Raw genomic sequence first — 23790 nt, forward strand, 5'->3', positions numbered from 1 at the left:
CACAAACTCATGAGGCAATGATGAATACCAACAGTATTTAAAATAGATTACAAAGACAATCCTGCACATTATGTGTGGAGACCCGCAGCTAAAGCATGTCCCGATATAGCCTATTTGCTTTGTAGCGTGTGACAATTAGCTTTGTAAGCATCCAAGGCCATTCTAAATAACAAAGCTGGTGTTCTATGTGGCATTTTAATCATCCGTCCCATACAGAATATAATCATTAATCCAATTCTTATTCATTATTGCTGGATAAAAAAAAAAAACAACACACTGCTGTATAAGTCTTTTCAAAGAGAATAAATAATCAGCCCCGGAGTAAGGGGCATCGAATGATGAGGATGCAGACTGCATCAAATACAGGACTCCTTCCTTGCCCAAAAGGCCTATTTAAAGACTATGAAAACCAAAACGTGTTTTATTCTAAAGCGATAATACACTTTTACAGCTGAAAAAAGCCCTCCTAAATGTTACTAACTACACCTTTAAATCTAAACAAGTGGATGCTTATCTTAGCTTGGCTAAACAGTGCTACACCTGCGATGTCATGTCTAATAGCACAGTGGTTAAAGCCCTTACACTCACTCTGTTGCCACGTGTGTGGGGGCTCTACCTTCTATTGCACTTTGTATTCTACTGGCCCTGCTCCTTCAGAGGAAAAGGGGCGATGTGCATGTTCACCATCATTAACTTTGAGCACAGTGGGGCCCAACCTAAAAGGTCAGGATGCCCAGATGTGTTGCAGGGCACAAAATAGGAGATTTGGAGGTCATTTTCAGCAACTAAAATTATTAAAATGTCACTAAATGTTGCAAAAATGTACCTTCTGTTGCTTTTCCTTTAACTCCTGAAATGATTTTGACAAAGTCAGAGACCGCAGGTCAGTTTACAGCAACACAGAAAAATAAAAATATCATGTGTTTTATGTAATTTGGGACAAAAGGGGACCAAGTCTCTGGGTGTCACTATTTTAAAGGTCAGGGACTGAAATGTTTAGGAACAAATGTTAGCACACATAAAAGGATGCCATACTTTTATGGTTTATTTCATGATCTTTAAAGCTTTCAGGATTCAAAAATGGACTGGACGAGTTGTTAAAAAGTTGGAGGCAAGTGTTAGGCATTATCGGTCCCAAGTGCCAATGCACTGAACGTTAGCGCCATATTCTCTCCAAATTAAAATCTGTGTTGGCTATAAAACCCTAATGCTGTTAGAAAAGATGTCTCTATTGATCCTGTCTCTGTCAATGCTGTCCTCTCAGAGCTTTGGCAGGGGCTGTATTGACAGACAGCATCTCCATTTGTGCACTAGAGCTGCAGATTTATTATCAATAATTTTCGAGTGTGGGCTAAAACAGTCCAGACTTAAGATTCTCAGCAGCTTTTCATCAGCAGAAGTCTGTCCTTTTTTTCCTGCCCAGTGTATGTGACTGTATAAACAAGCAGGTGTTCCAGGTTAACATTTATTCCAATGCCATTGAGAGCACCTTGTGTATGTTGCTGAGGGTCGAATGTTGATCTATGTTTGTGTGCTGCTCGTGTTCGTAGGAGAAGAGTCATTAATGATCTTTGTGGACAAGCGAAAGTTGAGCCGGACGACTGAAGGAAGTGAATCCAATGGCACAGCCGTGACCCTGGAAGCTTTGCACCAGCTGGCTGCCTCCTACTTTATCGACAGGGAGAGCACTCTGCACAAGCTGCACCACATCCAGATCGCATCCACTGCCATTAAGGTAAAAGCCTGACTTTCTCTGTCACCCATAATAGAGAAAAGAAAAAAAAAATCACATTTTCATTTGCAGAAGCTTTAAATTGCTCCTTTGTTGGATTTTCTTTTTCACAAATGGCCACAGAATTTCCATTAAGACATTGTTCAAATTAGATTTTGTTTCGGTGGATAAACATAATTATCTTATTTTTCAAAACAAGGGCAAGTGGTATAGATTAGCTCACGCACTATAGAATTAATGAAATCCTGGCCCGTTTGGAGCATTCGGATAGAAACCATACAATCAGCAGGTTTAGCTTATTTTAATGAGGCGACGTGTTATTTTCTTCAAATAAAGTGAGCTGTCAGTTAAATACTAAAGATACAATGTGTTAAATAGTTCTCACTGATACAGGCCTGTCTATTTTTGGGTGCTGATCTACAAGTGAGTCAAATTGAGTGGGTCGTAAATGTAGAACTATTGTCAACCCCAACTCCAAGTTGTCAGTTTGCAAATTGGGGTTAAGTGTTCTGCCCAGGCGACAGCGGTTGTGTCGTTACTGATAAGAATCTGAACTTTTGCTGACTTTATAAATCAAGTGGGAAGTATGCTCATTTTTCTATACACTTCAATTCAAACTGGCGTTCTTTTGCTGTGGAGTCGCCCCCCCTGGTAACTATTCAGTTGACTCTTTCTTCCTCATTAGCTTCACTTGAACCAAAACACTACATCCACATTTTTATGTATAGTGTTTCCCAGAGAGAGACACATCAGCATGTAGACTCGTGGAACTGGGGATCAAACCTCCAACCTGCTGCTCTACCGCTGAACCACGACTGCCCCCGGAAGGCACCCTCTATCCTCAAGGCCTTTCTGAACTTTTCGATTCAAATTCATTAACCGTCCATAGTGGACAGACCTTCAGACACAGTGTTTACCTATGTGTTGACTTGATAAATCAGTATTTTCACAGGGGCATATTGCAAAATTGTTCAAGGGGAAGATATTTTGTTGAGGAAACTTCTTACATTTACTCCAAACTGGAGCAAAACACTGAATGGCAATGCCAAGAGCTTCACATACATTTATTTTTCTGTAAATGATGGCAGCATAGATAGATAGATAAATAGATAGATAGATAGATGACCAATGAGCATAGAAGATGAAACAAATAACAAAAAAAGTAAAAAAAAAATAATAATAATAATTATTATTATTATTATTATATTATTATTAATAATAATAATAATAATAATAATAATAATAATAATTACAGTCACCTTAGAGTCGCTCCATCTTAATCTAATTTCACTATACCAGTGTGTGAAGTATTGTGTGAGGAAGAGGAGGATGATGATGAGAGAGAGAGCAAATGATTGCCTCCTGTGAAAAGTCCGTAGCTGCAGAGTTTCCTCGGCCCATTTACACCCCTGTATTTCAACGTTTGCGATAATGGTGACACTTCAAGAGCTCAATATTTTCTCAGTTTGAGAAAGTTTCGAGAACCACTGCTCTACGGGGAAAACAATGAATTAAGTCCACTGAGCAGCGACACGCTGTATGAGCAAATAAACAGACCTATTGAATTGCTGTTTTTTCTTTTTTCTTTAGCTTTTTAATGAAAAACATACCTTTTACATCCTAACCTTCAATTATAGTATTAACCCGACGACACTTTGATGTGATACTGGAGGAGACGTGCACATTTGCACAGTCAGAGAGTGACGAAGAGGTCAGCCAAGAGAGGAGATGAAGCAAGCGGTATTGTTTACTTCCCTCCCGACTCGTTCATGTGTGTACGCATAGGCTAGTTATTAGGAGCCACAGTCTATGCATATCAAAATATGCTTATGATGTAAATATCACCACTGCATCTTTTACCGCCTCATACCTTCAGGGTGTGTTCATTCATCACTCTGTCAGTAGTTATCAAGTGGAATGAATTGAATGCAGCTAGTTTGCCCTTTGTGGCTCAGACTTAATTCTCTTTACTTTGTGAGGAATCAGGCTCCTTCTATGTATAATATCGCTTTGCTGTGTGTATATTTGTTTGTGGTCAACAACAGATTAATGTTACAGAGTGTAGGTGAAATTGAAAACACCCATCTGGGGACACTGCCCCGCTTCCTGTTTACGATGCATATGCTGTATATGGCGATTACGCCTATTTGTGCCCCTGGGACTGGATGTATCACATTAACGCCTCACGACCAACAGTTCTTGCAGAATCAATCTCATATTACCTATGTTTAGATCTGTGGTGGAGTCACTTTGCTGCATTGACATTTTGCAAATGTGTGCTTTGGCATGAGACAATGGTTAGACTTTGTGAAGGAAAAAATGCGATAATGTGAAAATGACCTGAAATCAATTGAGCGTAAATTAGATGAGACGAAATGGAAGAGCATCTAAAAAATCTCAATTCAAAAGATCCATTTAGTGGCATTTGCAGATTTAATGGTCTTGAATAGAAAATGGAGCTGGCTCAGGTGTCATCGTATGACTGAAGAAAGGTCACGGAATTAAAATATCAATTTGGCAAAAACACAAAGCCATTATTATGTGATGTGATGTGATTCCAATCCATATTATAGCGGCATCATTACCCTTTATCCTGGAAAAACTACGTAGCTCAAAAACAGGAAAATATAAGACTTTAAAAATAAAAATGGGGGGGTGGTCTGAGACCTCTGCTTTCGCCTTCTTCCAATAATTTCCGGCAGGCTGGACCTCTGCTGACTTATCACCTCAAGAGGCACCATCACTTGATGGTATCTCATGTGGTAGCGCTCTATCTTGTTTTAAATCTATATAACAGTAAATACTGAACGAAACCTTGATTTAAATGCTGTATATATCAAGAGAAATCTGCAATTAATACTTTACCCAAATCGTTAAGCCCTAATCACTGTTTAACAACACAATGACAATGACAAAAAAAAGAAATGTTTAACCTTTATTTATCCTATAAATAATCCCACTGAGATTATTTGCAAAATGCAAAATCAAGTGGATCTGTTTCATCTCGTCCAGTCTTGTTTAAAAAGCTGATACAAATGCAAGAAAAATGCTTTTAGAAACATATTTTAATGACTACAATTATTATTATTATTATTGTTCATTTCACACAATTACACAGTGATTTAGTTGACTAATTGTTTATACTTGGTTTGCCGGATGAAATTATACGAACCGCATGGTGGGATGGAGGACAGGTGGTGCACACGTTCCCTGGGTTAAAAACAAAGACGAGGTTGTTTTCACACTACACTGTGCAATTGAAAGGGGCAATTGCTCCTCGTACACTAGACTAGGTATTGTTTTCCTGTTTTTTTTTGTTGTCCCTTATCAATTTCAAAAGAGTTATATATGTTCTCACTCATATTATTTCTGTAACTTTAGTGATATATTGGTCCTTTCTTGTAAATGTAATGCTTTGGTTTTTTTTTCTACAATACATAAATGAATTGATAACTACTGTAAGTAGATTTAATTTCATATTAAATAATAAAAAAAAAATGAGTCCAAGCTGGTGTCAGTAACACAAAGCCAATACAATCTCCAGTAAGAAGTAAAAACACTGCTATTTCCATCTTTAAGGCTCTGAAGCTGCGGCTAAAAAAAAAAAGCTAAATTGCTTGCCTTTTTCTGAATCGTGGCCCATTTTTCATGGACTTGCAGTTATTGATGCGTCACTATATAGTCCGTCGGAGATAAAAACTCTACATTCTCTAAAGTGAATTGGCAAGAGGACATAGAGCCGATTTGGCAGCCGCCACTGAACCAAGGTCCTGCTAAAAACCCTGCTGATTGAGATGAATAGAGTGAAAGTCCTCTGGGGTACATTTGTTTGTGAGGCATTTTCAGGAGACTGATGTGAAATATTCTCAGCATCAGCAGCCTTTAATTTTGAACAGGTTTTTCTTACACCAATGAAGACGGATGCCAAGACAAAGTCTGGTTCCCCTGCTTTAAAGAGATAACACATTTAAAATGTCTGGCCTGCAGACCTGCAGGTCTGAGCACATTAGCAGTGGAAAATAATCAAAGACGGGAAAAAGGAGATAGTGTAGGTGGGACTGGTGGGGGGACGACAGATCCTCTGTTACAGAGCGCGATGAATCAGCTCTTTCATTTCAGTCATTTGCTTCGCGAGCCATTTTTCAAACATTTCTGCTACACGTCGACGTGTCGCGGAGATGAAGGACGGACGGACATTCTCAAGCAGCCCTTTCTTAGCCTGGACCGGGGGGGGGGAGGGCACGGAAGGCACATGGAGAGCGCTGCGTCAATACGTGTACTTACCTTTGATTTGCAGCCAAGGCTCTGCCATATTGAAGATTCATTTAACTAAAGTTCGGGAGGAGAATATCATTGACAGGGAGGAGAAGTGATACGGAACGTTTGACCCACTTTGCTGTTTGAGCCCTGAGTGTTCAGTCAGTCATGCAGTGTTGCACTTCATTTACTGGAAAAGAAGAACAAGAAGGACATAACTTATAACAAAATTAAGCTTCTGGAATCAGGTGATGGCTGCTGTGGTTTTACAATTTGAGACAGAATCGTCATCATTCGGAATTAAATGATGACGATTACTGTTTGCCAGCAATTTAACATTATCTATACACGTGCTGTTGCTTGATATGTCATAATCAAAGAAGCCTGGTTGTTTGGTAGATATGCAGGCATGAATCAACGACGCTGCTGTGCAATCAGACATATGTTATGATTATGATTTTTATGGTTATGATGTTATGATTGGAAACTGGAAAATCCAAATCTTGATTTTGCTGATTTTGACAATATTATCGGTTATTTTACTTGTCTGTAGAGCACGTGAATTTTTGCAGCACTGCAGTATTTCACTGTGAACAAAAAAAATCAATCAAATAATCGGTGTCTTTTGATTTGGATATTGCAGATATACAGTATATTATCTTGCAGTTTGATTATCTCATGATTAGTTGTGCAGCCGTAGACTGTCGATGTTGACATTTTGAAGAAATTCCACCTCCTGCAGCGATTGCTTTTTATCTTTAATCTGCAGCTGGTTAAAAGAAGCAAAGCCCGGAAGAGCGTCAGCACCATATGGAATCGCATTTTCTCACTTGGTCCACTTTCAAGCGTCTGGTACTTTCTGCGAACAGTACAGCTTAATATCCCATAGTGAAACAGAGTAAATACTGTATAACAGTATATAAAGTATTAAATTCTACTTTCTTCTTCCTAAGGTTCCCTCGGTTCCCCTGTGGCTTTGAGCGGCATCTTTTTTCTCTCTCTCTCTCTTTCAGGGCACACAATAATCTCATTCTGATGCTATTTTCCCTACCGTCTTCCCCTTTTTTTCTTGCTTATAGTTTATGAGCTTATCCCTCCCCGCTTGACATTAGAGTGTAAGCCAGTGCAACAAAGTGGTCTTAAAACATGCACTGAAATCCTCAAAGACTGAATAAACAGGCGGAAATGCATCTCTGATGCAAATGTGGATTTGCACACACACTCTGCACGGTGGTGATTAAGCCGACGACTATTCTTGAAGGTGCGGCAAATAAGGCAATTTTGAAATGAGCGATGATTTTCATGAAACATTAATGCTGTCTTGTTGTGGTTTTTTTTCCTTCTTCTTGGCCAGTGAGTAGAAAGTGCACCCATTTAAAGTTCATTGTTGCTCAAATATCTGACACCACCGGCTCACTAAGTGACATTTTATGCTGTTTTGGTGGAATTATTCATATGAGGGATTCACAGCAGTGATGAATCTTCATCAGTAAAACACTCCCCGCCTTCCCAGGCTTATAATACTATTAAAGCCGTATGTTTTTTTCAGTTTTTTTTTTAAATAATGGATGTGCCTCACAACCATTTGTAGGGCTTGACGATGGTAACATGCGAAGCGCTGTGTTGCCCTGCTGAGGCCACACACCAAGGCTATCATCAATCAGTACATGGTGGAAGGCATAATCTGATTTTAGATAGCACGGGTATTTTAACAGTCTATTTGCAGCATAATTTCCTTTTATCATGGTCCTTTTATTCAATTTATTATTCATACATTTAGCTCTTAGAGAAGCCTAGATGTGTATTTACAGTATATTAGGACTACCTGCCTACCTAAGTCCTATTTGAGTAAAATTAGAATGGTTTTATTATTATTTTATTGTTTCTTATGTGACTGTAACATTTCAGCACATTCCATGTTGCAATTTATCAAATAAAGTGTATCTGAGTGTGTGTGTGCATGTGCGTAATAGTCTCTCGTGACAGCTCCAGACCAAACAACTGTAAAACGGAGGCAGCTGTGCCGCGATCCAGCCAGTTATGATGGCTCTCATAGACTCTCCCCGGCTGTAAAAGTTAAAACGACACGTCCTAAGCCACCGTGAGTGTGCACGAGGCTGCTGCGTTGTCACCCAGTGGAACTTTCCCAAGCAGCAGTGTTGTTGTTTTTTTCCCTCCCATGAACAACATGTCTGGCAGCAGGCAGCACAATTTCCACGGACAAAGTGTATGATGTGGCAAGAACTAAAAAAAAAATGTCTTCAGGGCTCACTGGGGAGTATTTGCTTGCAGCTTGAATACACAGACACGTGGAAGAAGGAAGTTAAATCAATGGAGGCAAAAGAGCAAATCCAGTTGCTTCCGTGCTGGGCACAAGGGCTCAGTGAATGGCTTGATGGTAACGATGTCATCGGCAGTGACCACATCTTAATCCCGGAGAACATAGTTACCTGAGTTATGTAGAGTTCCACAAGCTTATACATCGAAATGATCTTTTCTTTTTTTGTAAATAACAATAAACAGCCGCTAAGCTGTGGTGTACAGTATATATATATATATATATATATATATATATATATATATATATATATATATATACTGTATAGGGATCTCATAAATATAGATGAGCTTTTGTTGCTTTGTAGCTCACTAGTATACATCACAGGGCTGTCGTGGTTATTGCGTCAAACTTAATATTGTATCACTGAAAGGAAAGGAAAAATGAATAAATAACAAAAACAACTGTGCTCTCAAGAGAGACGATGGCAGCAGTTCTTAACCACAGTTGTTTCCGCTGGTAAAAACTGTTACTTTATGGCCTTTTTTTTAAGTTAGTTTGTTTGTTTGTTTCTGGTTGGTTTGCTTGGTGGCCCCTGACAGCGCTGCCACTCCTGTCAATTCAGCGAGTCAACCTGAGCTGGCAGATGTTTCTGTGCAATTTCCCAAATAAATGAACAAATAAAGACATGAATAAATTAATAAATACAACATATTTAATTGCCCTCTAATCAAGAAGGCTGCAGAGTGTGTACCATGTGGCGAGGGTGGAGAAACTATATATTTTTTTTTCTTTCCATCTGTGATTCTTAACTTAATAATTTAGTTGTGCTAATTTGTGTCTGCCTCACTTTTTGCAGATGGGTCAATTTGTTGCATATACAGTTTATGTGTGTGTGTGTGTGTGTAAGGAAATAAATGAAACCCCTTATACCTGGTCTGTACAATGTCTCTGCAAATTATAAAAGTTGTTAGCTTTTAATAAGCTAACACAAATGATTGTGTTTACTTTTCTTCTAATCCTCATTTAACTGATTACATATTTTTTTCCTTCAAGTCCATGCTGAGAGACCACAGTCCTTACAAAATGAAGTAATTGCAATTACGCTATAATCACAAACTAATAAATAAGGCCATTTATAAAACAAAATCCCTGACATAGTAGAGACTGCACTTCTCCATGTGGTCATTTTGTTTTTATTTACCGCATAATAAATATGTATTACTGCAGTAATATCAGTCAGTCTCTAGTTAAGAAAGGTCCCGATAGCATAAGTTGCGCAAGGAATACTTTGAGGATTAATACATTCTAAGGGAGCAATTAGACACTACGGAGACACCAGAAACCATGCCTGTAGGGCAAAGTGAAATTCATAATGATAAGATAAACAAGTCACATCCACAGCATGTGTAAGCACCAAAAACTGCTTATTCTAGAAAAGCCTTTAAGTGCAATTAAATGTTCCATTAAATGCAGCTGTTAGTTATTCCAACACAGTCAGCACAATTATCTTGTACTCAATTATGGCACATTAATAATTCCCCCACCGACTGATCCGTTGTCATTTACATTTTGCATTTTAAGTGTGTTTTCTCCCCTTTTAGGGAAGAAAAGAAAAAAAAAGAAGCCCCATGAGGTGCTGAAAGTGATGAAATCAAAAAGGGGAACGCAAAGGACTTTTCTTTTGGGGTCGATTTCTAATAGCACAGTCTGACTGTGCACACATGCTCTGCTCCACTGGGTTCTTTATTTTTGCAGATGGTCTCATTGCTATGCATAGAAAAGTCATCTTTAGATTTGCATTTGGTCCATTTTTTCCCCCCTTTAAGTTCGACATCTGTCTATGTTAGGGATTAATCTGCAGCTCCCTGTGGAGGCTCCTCAGATTTTAATTAATTGTGTTAACGCATCAATATCAAAAGAGAATGGAAGTCAGTTATTCGCTCGATGTCTTTTTTTGTAACGATGACAAACGGTGGCCTCTGCAGTTACCTAGTATTTTTGAGTTGGAGACCAAAATGGTGTGGACAATACATAACAAGGCTCCCAGCTCTGACTCTTTGTGCCTCGTCTCGGCACTGACCTTGGAGTCGTCAAAAAAAGTAGACGTCAAAAGAAAGAATATTTCAGCCCACAGCCGCAAAACTCTTCCTCTTCCTCTGGGCTGGAAACCACTGTTTCTGTCATTAATCTAGCAAAGGGATGTGCTTACTTTTATTGAACCTTTGGGAAAATATTAAAAGGAGACACCGTCATGGTGTTTGGCAATAATTTGAGACTAACGGAGAAGGAGGAGATGGATGTCCCTTCAGGATGGCACTTTATCTTTGCCTGTGCAGCCTGGATATATATATATATATATATATATATATATATATATATATGTGTGCTCTATATCAGGCTTTTGTGAAAGATGACTGAGCTGAGATTGTGAAGAAATCAACATGAGCTAAAAAGAGAAGAGAAAAAAAAAAAAATCAGACGATTTTCAATGTCCCTCTTTCTTGTCAGGCACAAATCTGCTGTAATGTCACTCCGTCCTTATCACGACGCAGTCTTTGATCGGCTAAACTTAGCTGACTTTCCGATCCTGAGTCAAATATCCACACAGGGCAGAATGTCTTCGTGAACATTTTTCGTTTATATTTTGCAGCTCTGCAATCACTGTGCTGCAGCACGGAGTCTGTGTCACAGATTTTTAATAAACCACCATCTGGGGGATTATTCAAATCTGGAACTCAGAAGCTGTAGGTTTTCTCATAATCAAACATTTTAGATCCTAGAATACAGCCAAAAAATAAATAAAAAAATAGAAGTTTCTAAAATGTTGAATGAAGAAGTGGTTTCAAAGCAAACAATCTCTGTTTGCATGAAATCAGGCATAGCAACTCAATAATGAGTTAGAGATGTTACAATTCAGGTTTTTTCTCCTAAATCTGAGGTTAAACTTAATTAATGAATGAGGTTCACTCACATGTTGTTATGTGAGTGAACCTCATTCATTAATTAAGTTTAACCTCAGATTTAGGAGAAAAAACCTGAATTACAATTAACAAGTTATTTCAACTACCAAATGTAGTTTGTGTTTTTTAATCTGTCCAACAATTTTAGTTTTTCAGTGTAAAACATCTTGTGGTTAATTGGCAACAATCCACTCCCGAGTGGCATTGTTTGACTCTTCACTCCAGCTTGAAATTTACTGACATTTTAGATCGTTCTGGTTTGTGTGCATCGTTTTACATATTCGCTGATATTATATTGAGCATCATTGGCTCAATATAATAAAGGAGGCCTTTGCAATAAGACTGGGGAGCGTCTCAGTTTGAAGCACAACTCAAATTACTTTTCCAGGGCACATTAGCGTTTCAAAATCACAATTTCACCATCGGGTCGTTCAAGTGAAAAGGGTGTGAAAATATCCACTTTTCTTTTCCTTTGACTTCTTCTCATTTGTAGAGACTATACAGCTAGATTGAGCGAGATGATCAACATATTCAACGTAAACAAAAAACAAAAATGAATTAATATGTATTGAAACCTCTTTGCCTCCATTATTTTAATTCACCAATCTCGGCAGTGTAGTTTCTCCGTAGCCCCGACAGCTTCAGAAAATGTAAGCAGTCAACATAAAAGATGCTGACTTTTCACTTTACGTTGTGTTATTGTATTCAGTCAACCCCACACATTGAATCAGATTTTCATTTAGAATAAATGTAAATACAGAAAGTGCTTTGGAGTCACGCCAGCAGAAAAACATTGTGTGTCTTTTAATAGATCGCTAGCCCAACTGGTAATAGAAGCACACACACACACGCACACGTCGCGGTGGAGTGAAGCTGTTTATCATCTCCCTGAGCAGCTTCAAAACCTTCAGTTGTCCCACCGAAACCATGTCTCTCCGGCACACAGTTGGGAGTTCTGATTGAAAAACAAGAAGTAAATAAATAAGTCCAATCAAGCAACAGATGCTACACAAGAAATATTATCTTGTCCGCCACAGTCTGTCAGATTTGCTGTCATTAAGCCATGTTCTCATTTATTTATATTAGCACCAGCCTCTCCATAACCATTTGACACAAACCTTTTTTTTGCCTCAATGCATTTTCAGGATGTTGGCTTTTGTTACAGAGAGTGGAACTAATTAACAGAGCAGAAGTCACGCATTTGCTTTAAAAGGGCACAAGTACACGTCTTTCCTCAAATACTCTCAAATGTGAGCCGAAAAAAAAATATGTAAAAAAGGTAGGGAAAATCTTTCCTCCATGTGTCAAGTGATGGGATTTTTCTTCTCCCGCTCTTATGTCCCGTGTCATACTTGATGATACTTTGAGTACAAGCCGAACAGATTGCCAGTCTATCACAGGGCCAGTGTGCACAAACAAACAACCATTTACACAATTTTTTTTACACATCCACAAGGCACTTTACATGTCTGTGGACTGTGGGAGGAGAAAGCCTACGCAGGACGCGAAGAAAACATGCAACATGGCTCAGTCCAATTTAGTTTTTCCCTCATTTTGCCATGAGGCAACAGGCAACAGCAGCCTTTTCCTGATTAGTATGTCATGATACTGGGATTTCAAACATGATACTCATACCTAGGATAATATTAAATACTTGATACTATTTCCGACAACATCAACTAGAGTTGATATTGCAGACTGCCACTCTTTTTCTTGTTGCTGGTCGACTTTTCTCGGCTTCAATTTAGGGATTTTAAGAGTAACTTGTAGGCATAAATAATTGTGTTGTCCTGTGAAAATAACATTGTATTTTAACATTACAGAAGAGGGCACTGTTGGTATCAATAGTTTTAATCCATCACTAAGTTTTAGCATTGATTAATGTCAATATTTTTGACAACGGCACCCCCTGAGTCATTTACAATAAATTAGACTCAAATCGGACACTCATGATAGAGCAGATCGTGCCTCCAATGGCGTCTGTGAAACAGAGCCGTCATCTGTCAGTCATGTTTCACTGCTAATTATGTACACATAGCTGTTCTTGTGACAGATTGTCTGATACACAGAAATACCATAATAACACATGTGGCGTGGAGATAAATAAAGGAGGCCAAATCTTCTTCACACAGCCTTGAAAATGACCCTGTCTTAGAGCTACACCAACAAATTCTGCCAATTTGTTTGGCACCTCAATAGATGTCAGTGAACCATTTCCTAGATTTGTACAAGAGTTCTCCCGGGACAAGACAAACTCAAGCAAACCAAATGTGTTCTCTCCTCAAGCTGCACTCCTCCAACCCTCAGTCTCTGTCTTGGAGTGTCAATTATTTTCATTTTCTCATGGAAACTTTACCCCTCCCACACAGACATCAGTTTCCGCTGGGAGTGAAAACTGCTTTTCGCTCTTTTCCCATCATTATATTGGCCAACATTTTGAAAACTACAGGAGAGCAGGAAAAAAAGGTGGCTTGATTGGCTATGATTGGAAAAAAAAAATCGCACATATGGATGACGCAGTCCCACTGTAGTTCTGTTTTCAAGTTCACCCCAGGTACGCGGCAATTGGAGGAGAAAAAAAAAACACTTGTTACATTGTTGAGCACACATGTATTTACAGATCTCCGTGCTGTGTGCAACAAAAATAAAAAAAAACATCCTGTATGTTATGGCTGGATAGGGCTACACGTGAATTCGCCCGGTCCATTCTCTCAGTTGTCTACAGCACAAAGAGGACTGAGCAGGTCGCTCCACTGGGTGCGACATGCTCAATCCTCAAAAGGCTGCACCTCGGCTCAAAAGCTCCTGTGGCAGCATCTGAAAGGAGAGAGGCTCCGAGTGTGAGGTCTGCTGCTCCTGCTGCCTTTCAGCCCATGATTTAAGTCTGTTTCGCTGTTTTGTTATTTTTTCTGACTTTTTCTAGAACACCTTCAAAACAACCAAATCCATTTAGAATAAAATGGGAACTTTATTGTCCATGGAGGGAAACAATTTTTCAGTGAGTAAAGCATGTCGAGTGTCCACTGACGTGACAATACAAGCAGGGTAAACAAATAAGACACTTTGAGAATTCAACATTCCATTCAAACACCAGTCATATCGCAGTGTTAGTGTTACACTCATAAAATGTCAACAACAATCGACGACATTCCCATCACGAGTCCAAGTATTTTGTGAAGCCCCTCACTGTTGTCAGAGTAAATGGAAGGTTGGAGGTTGGATTCTGGCTGCTGGTGTGTGTCCCTTCACCCCCTTTAAACCTAAAGTGTTCCTGGCAGCACTGAATGTGACAAAGTGTAGTGTAAAGTACTTCTAAGGTCCATTCATACTCAGACTGTTACCCAAATACCCAAACGTTATCTCTGTCACTACCCTACATACTTCCTTTAGAGGGCAGTACCAGTTGCAGGCATCAACAAACATGGCGACCATTAGAAAGGTTACTTTATTGCACTTGATCCAAAATAGACTGTGGTGGAATGTTAGACCACATATTTGTGGCAACTAGTTATAAATGCCCGTATAAAGTATTCGTCGTTTCCCTGACTGACTCTATACTGCCCCGAAGATTTCCAGTGATATTGCTCTGTTTCGTCCGTTTTTGGCACACAATGGATGAAATGAAAGCTAAGCCCAGCTAAGCCCAGCAGCGCCTACACTTCCTGCGATGGATGAGAAGGGTGTCTCTCCCCCCTCCCATCCTCTCCACCTTCTACAGAGGGACCATCGAGAGCCTGCTGACCAGTGGCATCTCCGTCTGGTCTGGGAGCTGCAAGGCCTCCGACTGGAAGTCTCTGCAGAGGGTGGTGAGAACCGCGGAGAAGATCATTGGGACTCCACTCCCACCCATCCAGGACATTGCACACAGGCGCTGCCTAACCAGGGCTCACCAGATCCTCACTGACCACACCCACCCCCATCATGGACTCTTCTCCGTGCTGGCGTCTGGCAGGAGGTGCCGCAGCATCCGCTGCAGAACAAACAGGCTCAAGAACAGTTGACATTACCCCCGACATTACTTGCATTACTTTTATATATATTTATATACATACACACTTACTTATTTATTTTTCTTCTTAGTCATAGTACACAATAATGTACCTCAAAATTCAATGCTATGTGTTGGTTTTTATCCGCTTGCCAAGCAACGAAATTCCGTTGCCAGTTTTCACTGCTGTGTTTTCTGTGCAATGACAATAAAAGGAAGTCTAAGTCTAAGTCTAAGTACAGACAAAAGGCTCCGTCTGTCTCCGGTTTTTATAAATGGGCCTCCAGTGGTCATCAAGACTAGAAAGGCACCATATATATACACATACACACACAGACCATTATAAGATAGGCTATTTGCTAACCCTATTTGCTTTTCTGAGGATGATTTAGGTCAGTGATAGTGTGTTGTGCCCCCCACTAGGCACAGCATTGGGTATGACACCAATGCTGTGCCTGATGTTTGCACATGTATGTGGAGTTTAATAGAACACCTAGCATAGTAAAACATAAGAGAGCATAAGTAATAGATCGCATTGGTCTATAGTTTTACAACATTGTATCAATAAAAAAAGCAGTTTAAATGTGTTGCAAGGTGGTGAGACATTAAATTGAAAGAACCATGAGAAGTGAATATTGATCAAACCAAGTGCATGTTTGGATTAGTCATAGGGAGCTCAATTTTACAGGTTTTTAGGGATTATTACTGCATCTCTAAGAAAATAAGTATAAAAGACCTTTGGAGCTCTGGGGGGGACGGGGGGGCTGTGAAAAATCTGAAATTGCCTCAAGCGATGTCACTCATCAGTGCTGGTAGAGGCTGAGGAGTTCAGAGTGCCATTGTGTGTGTGCACGGTTTAGACAGGGCATAAGTATGCATGGAATTAAAATGAAAGATGGAGTTAATGTTCACACAGTTGACACATTTTAAAAGTAAGTGTGCAATATTGCAGGAGTAAAACAGAAATACTCTTCCATGCTTTATTTGGAAAATAAAAAAGGCCCACAGATCCAAGTTGATTGTGTTGCCAATCCTCTAATCAAATTTCAGCCCGCGTAGTTCTGTTACAATATTGTGAATCTGGTGTACAATTTTGCATCAGGCAATTACACAAATCCTTAGGTGTGTTTATAACTGAATAAGACACACGTACGCTGGCATCACAATGGATTTCTGCATGTTATGTCTTGTCAGTGGGCATTGTAATGGGTAAACACAATGTGGAGATGGATTTGACAGATGACACCGCAACTTACTCATTATGCTTTACTCCGGGGATCCTTATCACAACTCAATTTCCAAGCCACTGGCTCACTGAGTCATTATCCTAAATATGATTTGCACAACAGAGAAGTCTAAATAATGCGTAATATATTTTGTTTCTCAAGAGAGCACATCGCAAACAGGAAGGGTGTTGTTAATCTTATTCTGCGTGACGTTTGCTCCTTTCCCCCCCCCCCTTTATTTATTTATTTATCTCCCCTTTTTTGTATATTTAATGACATTAGTGGTCTTCCTTCTCAGTGTGGATTATTGTTATGTGCCTCTGTTTTTCTCCCTTAAGGTGACCGAAACAAGGACGGGCCCTCTCGGATGCAGTAACTATGACAACCTCGACTCTGTCAGCTCCGTTTTGGTTCAGAGCCCTGAAAACAAGATTCATTTGCAAGGTTGGCCATCCATAATTGAACTCCCCCAATTTCTGATGAAATTGTCACACTGTCTGTTCTCTGGCAAGCTTATAACTGCAACATTAGAGTGTCAGAACGAATTTAGCTTCAATCACTCTTTCGCCCCCTTTTTTTTTTTGTTTTTTTTTGCCATGCATGCTCGCGGAGTTCTAAAGTGAATTTGCGGCAGTAATCATTCAGAACAAAAGCAGCAGAACTTGTGTGCTGTAAAAACTTTAAGTGAATCTCAGCACACTGCATGTGACTCCAAGCATATGTCAAGCGTGGCAAAAAAAAAAAAGCAGAGAAAATGAGTGTCGCCCTTCAGCAATTTACAGATCCAGCATGCAGCAGCACATCTAAACACATTTTCTGTAAGAACCCAAAGTGCTTACAGTTCCCTCTTCACTCATCTATGTGGCATTTCCATGTCCATGTCCTTGCCTCAGGTCTGCAGGCCGTGCTGCCAGAGTATCTGAGGGCCAGGTTCGTGCAGGCAGCTCTCAGCTACATTGGCTGTAATGAGGAGGGCCAGTTTGTGTGCCGGGACAATGACTGCTGGTGCCAGTGTGCTGCGGACTACCCACAGTGTAATTGCCCTGAGGTGAATCTGAGGGCTATGGAAACCAGTTTACTGCAAATCCGAGATTCCTGGAATTTGGCCAACCAAGACTTTGAGGAGTCAGGTCAGTATTTCTCCTTTTTTTGCACACATTTGATGACTGCAATCAGACAACAAATTGGACCCTGCTTTTAGAAAAGTCGATGGACAAAGAATAAACAAGGACAGAGAGACCATAAAAACAAGGGACAATTACCTCCAATCCATGTAATGGGAATTCATCATTACACAGAGGAGCAACTTTGAAACAAAATTGAACACAAACAAAACAGAAGACCATCTATTTCCTATTAACTGAAAAGACATAGTTTTGATGGATCTTCTTAAAAGTCCCAGTGTGAAGGTTGGCTGTAAAGTAACTTATTAAATAGAGAACAAAATGTTAAGGCATCTCATTAACTGCAAGTTCTTTCTACCCCATAATGATATGGTGTCTCCCTTTGCAGCAACTAATCAAACTCAGTGTTAGAGTTACACCCTGGCATTTGCAGGAACCCTATTTTCAAGTAGCACTGCTATGTGACTTCCCATAGACCGTTCAAAAATACAAAATAGATTACTTGTTTGTCTTATTTACTGGTTAGTTTTCATTCAAAAACGGCACCTACCTGGTGAAGAGACGTTCAAGAGGGAAAGTGGTTAAAATGAAAGTGATTTGAGTGCAACGTCGCTATGCATGGGTGAAAACAGCAGGAGGAGCATTAGGTTTATTAGTGGAGACGTTGACAAATGTTTGCAAACTGGTCAGTAATGAGTAATGAAACAATAATTATTAGGGTTATTTATTTCAGAAATCGAACCGTAGAGAAAATCAAAGTCTGTAACCTAATGTCCGTTCTTGGTGATTCAGTCGCATGTTGAGTTTACGTCCAAAATCCTGGTGTGTCTCCTGTGACCACGTGAAATTGTATGAAAATACACATTGATGTCATGTCTGTTTGCAAGAACAATATGGTTTCAACAAGTCTGACTCTGTTGATTGTCAACGTGTTTGTGTTTGTGACAGAGACAGAGAGACAGGGAAGAGTCGGGAGAAACTCGTGTAAATCGAAGTGATACACTGCTATAACATAAAATAGGATAATAAATCAATGTTTGGGTGTTGATTACAAAAGAAAAGATAGTGGAGCTGTAACAGCCAAGGAGACGATCGCTTGAAGACAGATTCTGCTCATGCTCATTATAGTAATTTAGCCACGTGTCCTCAAACCACCTCTGAGTGTGTTTTTTGCGATTGGATATTAGTATGCATTCAGGATGGATTGGGAGCGGTTCAGTCCAGTACTTAGCAAGATCTACACGCGAATACATCACCGACGATGAATGTTAATACCAACGGGACCGCACTCAGACAATTTGTTCAATCCTCTGGACATTTTCCAGAGTTCATTTCTAAAAACAGCTTAAGGGCGAACAATATGGATAGAGGAAATCTGTTTTTTTTACAACATCCATTGTATGCTGCGATACTATAAAATCTCTGCAAACTCACTTGAGAGGATGTTCAAACACGGAATGTTTGTCGGACAATTTGCTAAATTAAAGGTCTGACAAATTACAGCACTTAAAAACCAGTGGCACTGATGCAAAAGTCCTGTAAATCCAATATTGCCATAAAGCAGCCGTGTGCATTGATTTGAAGCATTTTTTCCCTCAGTGGCCTAAAAGCAGCCAGAGATAGTAAAAGCATAGCTGACTCTGTAGAAATGCCATAGCAAAGTCTCACTTAACATCTGTCATCTCTCAGTGTGCATTGTCAGGGCGACCGGTCCTCTTCTCTTGCATGCAGACAGCCGCCTCTTCCTGCTATTTGAGCCGCTCTATACGGAGAAATTGCAGCGTGCAAATCTCAGTGTCTCAATGAAAGGCCAGTATTTACTCTAATGTGACTGGGTCAGCAGTTGAGATCCAGTCAGATGATGGAATTTCTCGAACATAAGAGGACAGAAAAAAAACGGTGGCTGTCTGGTAGCTGCCTGTGATGTTAGCTGCCATTAAACACTTTATCGCCGCTCTGCTGTTGCTTCTGTTCAGCCATTTTTATTAGCCGACCTAAATTGATGTCAGCGGGGTAAAGTGGGGGAAGCAGGTAAACAGCCATCAGCAAAGCACTGTGCTCACAGTGAAAACACGAGTCAAGAATTAGCAGAAGGTTTTTTGAAGTTTTTTCTCTGGGTTTTTATTTGCTAAACATAGGGACTGGAATGGAGAATTGTAAGTAAGTGGAATTGAATACCATCTGTTCTACACTTTACTTTCCAGAATTCCACATCCAACTACTTATAAGCCTTCTTAAAGGGACAGACTTGGCCTGTAATAATATAATGTGTGCTACCAGAAAAGGCTGATGTACTTTTACTTATGTAGAACTGTTAAGTTAGTTGTTGTATACATCTCATTCATGCAGGTACATGTTGTACTGTGAACATTAATTGTCACATACCGTATTTCATTTAATGCTGCTCTGTTGGACTTTTACACACAAATATTTCAATCAAATCAATAAGAACTGGAATTGATAAGCAGATTTGGAATTGGATCCTAGGGGTGATTGGTATGGGCAAAACATTAAAGCTAGAATTTTGATGATAACAATAATTTGAAATTCTATTTTAATGATTTAGGTCGTTAATTGTTACTTGCATATTATATCCAAGGACACAACTCCAACTCTAACTCCTGTTTTCTTTCAACTTTAGCACTGAATTCAAAATTAGAAGACTTATAATTGAATTGAGTGTAGAAACACTGAAATATGAGTAAACATTCAGATGCTTTCCTGGAAATCATAAAACAATAATAAAAAAAAAACTTTGTTGCAGGGGCTGGTGTCTCCATGTTTTCATCATATTAGCAAAACCACACTTGCTTAACCTGTGTGGAAGGGAGGACACTAGAAAAAGGTCATGTGATCACGTATAGGCCTCTGCTGTACACGTTGGCTTTTGCAAAGTGATTTAAATACCCAATAATGTAAATTTGCACATCTTTAAATCAGGATATTATCTGAGATGATATACCTTGCCCATCTCTAATCCATAGTTGGTAAAAGTCAAACCACACTCATGCTTAACAAACTCTCAGGCACATATTGACCACCATTTCTCTCAACTCAGTGCCGGTCCTGCCATCATTATGGAAACTGTGCGCTGCATCCTCAGGCTCAGAGTGCATCAAGCTGTTTCAGTCATGTCCAGCCCCACCATAAGCTGTTCTTTGTGCTCTTTGCCGGCGGAGATTGTTATTACCTGCTACATGCTTCAGTACTAGGGGCAACTTGATTAGCGCACAGCTGGCAATAACTTACGCAGCAAGATGCCATGAGAAGTGCAACTGCAGTGTTGAATTAAATAATCGGTGGGAGAAGTAAGTTCTCTGGAGACCACTGGAGATCCACTTGTGCATTTGATTTAAAAGAGAACACCTTAACACGGGCAGTGGGGAGATGTGTAATCATGACTGTGATTTTTAAATTGGGTCTAATGACTGTGGACGGGATTGGCTTTGAGTGCGATATGCTTCAGTTAGGAAACCACCAATTCTACCGCCTGGTCAGTAACTTCATTCTTGATAGACTTTAATAACAGCCCCACACTAGAGGATTTTCAAACCGGACTTGATTTTAAAAACGTGGATGGACACAATGAACTTTGTAACTTTATAACAGAATGTTTTAATCCCGAGAAAGCACAGACTAGACGATCCAGTCAAGATGCAGGACCACACACTTGGCGTTTAATCAAATGATTTATTGGAGGGGATTCCAGGGACTTGGGATTTCACAGGAACATGCGTGATTTAACGTGACTTCAGAATGTAAAAATAGACACTGAGGCGTCGTCAGTTAGTTCTCCATTCGGTTGTGATCGTAAATCCACAAGTTTGTCCTCTTTCTCTACCGTCCACCAGGCTGGGGAGACGGTCTTCACATTCATCCTTGTCGCACTGTGGGCAGCCCAGACAACTCGCCTTAATTGGTTATTGTGGGGATCTGTTTATGCCTCAAACGTATATTATGATTGATATTATAATTGTGTCTGTTAACCCGAGGATAATTTGGCAAGATAATCTGTTTAAATCAGCCTATAATCCAAAATTACCCAAGATTGTGGGAAGGGCCAGGTCGGGAACCAAAATCTGTCCACTTATCCTCTAGTGTGGGACTGGCTTAACACACAGTTGCTTATATTTTCAGTGATACAAGAGTCCAAATTATGTTCTGCTACCGTAGGCAGCATCTGCTTCAAGGTTTGGTTTGTTTTGCACTCAAAAAAAATAAGGGTTTGTTTTTTTGGAGGGAGTTGTTACTGTTGCTTTGCTGTCATTTTGAACCAGTCAGGCCATTCTTCTCTGATCCCAATATCTAGTGAGAGGTGTCACTTACTAGATATTTCCTCTATTTCAGACCGTTCTCTGTAAACCCTAGAGAAGGTTGTGTGAAAATCCCTGTAGATCAGCAGTCTGTATGGTGCCAATAACTGTGCCGTTTTTCCTTTCTTCCACATTTTGATGCTCAGTTTGAACTTTAGCAGTTTGCACTGAGTTGCTGTCACGCAACTGGCTGATTAAATATTTGTGTGAACAGCCAGTTGTATAATGGCTGAAATAATACAGTGGTCGGTGAGTGTATGCATTAATTGGTTGAATAGGCAATGATCCAAGATGACTTACGGTGGAGTTTCGTACAATAATTAGAACCTGAAAATGTATCCACCAGCTATTTGATCATGACCTTCAAGATTCAGCATTTCAGAAACGAGCGGCCAAATAATGCTCCAACCCCAATCTAATTTCTAATAATGCCCCCACAGTGTCTGTGCTCGTGCTCCTCCAAATTTGACCAGGCTTTCTATTTTTAAAATAAAATAAAATAAAAATGGGAAATGCTGTTACCTTCCTGGATTCAGTGGCTGACAAGATAATAATGGTGGGTAGAGAGTGGGTGTCCAGGGATGAGATATCGTTTCCTGGTGATAAAATAATGGTCTAGTTCAGCAGCACCTTCCAGTTTGTACCTTCCACAGGATTCTCAGGGGGGGGAAAAAAGAAGTTAAGTTGTTGTTTTGTCTTCTGTTTTTACAGGGGAGCTCTGGCTAAATAGAGCAGAAGAGGGGAGGATGTTGTTTAAACCTATTATTGTCCATCATTTACTAAGCATATTTGTGGAGCTTGATTAGTGAAGCTGTTTTAACTAAATTACATTTAAAAAAAACAAAGATTTACAGTAGATCTGAGTGTAGAAATTTGAAGATACGCAAGCCTTTTATACAATTTTATTACCTAATTCAACAAAGTAATTCCACATACATGTAATTAGGGTAAAGAGGTTTATGTTTATGTTGCAGACATGCAACGCTGCATGCCTATTGGGATTTGGTCAGGCCCGGTGCTTTTTCTTAGAAAGCCAATGGGTTTGGAATAGCTAAGAATTTTCTAGTATCAATTAAAAATCCCTTATTTTTCTTAAATCACTTAAAGTTAAAACACAAATCGTATATCAGTGACACTGACTGTCAACAAATCCCATAACAAACTAAACCAAACTGATCATATTCAAAGTGATCGTCTGTATGTTTCTTAATCCTTGGTACTGCCACGACTCATTGCCGTCTAAAGAATGGTTAAAAATACATCAGTAAGCCTGGCTGTTGCACTGTTCGTTCATTGACTCGCCTGTGCGCTGCACTTTATTTGGAGATAATCCCACGTGCATCATGTTGCTATAAATATGCTTTTTTTTGACTCGTGTAAACGGCTTGACACAGGCTTGTTGTTTGCTTATGAAGGAACCAACAAGCCTGTGCATATATTAGGTCAGGAAAGATGCTGGGTATTGAGGGGGAAGGATAACAAATCACAGGTACAGTATATATAGTGCAAACTCATTTTAACTCCTTGTTTAATTTAAAAGGAATGATTATGTCAAAAGGCAATGATCTTTATTTAACATGGACAAACGCAGAAGCTGCACCATGTCTCCCCGGCAGAATCGCTCCCGTTTAAAAAAATGTAGGTCATGGAAAGACCTCCAAATAGCCTTTAATATATTTTATTACAAGCTGTTTAATCAACTTATTAATTTAACAGGAATGTGTAATACACATTGCATAATCACCTGGGAAGCCATTGACACATAATTGGTTTTCTAATCAGATGCTGTGTTATCACGATAACATTCACTAATTACAAACAGTCGCACAGCCATTTTCTCATCCGCGGCGCACATGCATCGATTTCCCATTCTACCAATCATGATTATGATGATGATGGCATTGTTATT

The 23790-nt window shown here is 39.6% G+C and overlaps 1 protein-coding gene across 2 annotated transcripts in view; it reads left to right on the forward strand.

Moving 5' to 3' along the window:
- Positions 1–23790, forward strand: part of brinp3a.1 (bone morphogenetic protein/retinoic acid inducible neural-specific 3a, tandem duplicate 1) — a 53435-nt gene that overhangs the window by 18553 nt on the left and 11092 nt on the right. For both annotated transcript variants that reach the window (XM_058639191.1, XM_058639192.1), the window contains exons 4-6: positions 1551–1735; positions 16783–16888; positions 17338–17574. In XM_058639191.1, coding sequence (XP_058495174.1) covers positions 1551–1735; positions 16783–16888; positions 17338–17574 — 528 coding nt within the window. The remainder of the gene's footprint in view (positions 1–1550; positions 1736–16782; positions 16889–17337; positions 17575–23790) is intronic.

This window comes from Solea solea, chromosome 9, assembly GCF_958295425.1.
Source record: "Solea solea chromosome 9, fSolSol10.1, whole genome shotgun sequence".
NCBI lineage: Eukaryota > Metazoa > Chordata > Actinopteri > Pleuronectiformes > Soleidae > Solea > Solea solea.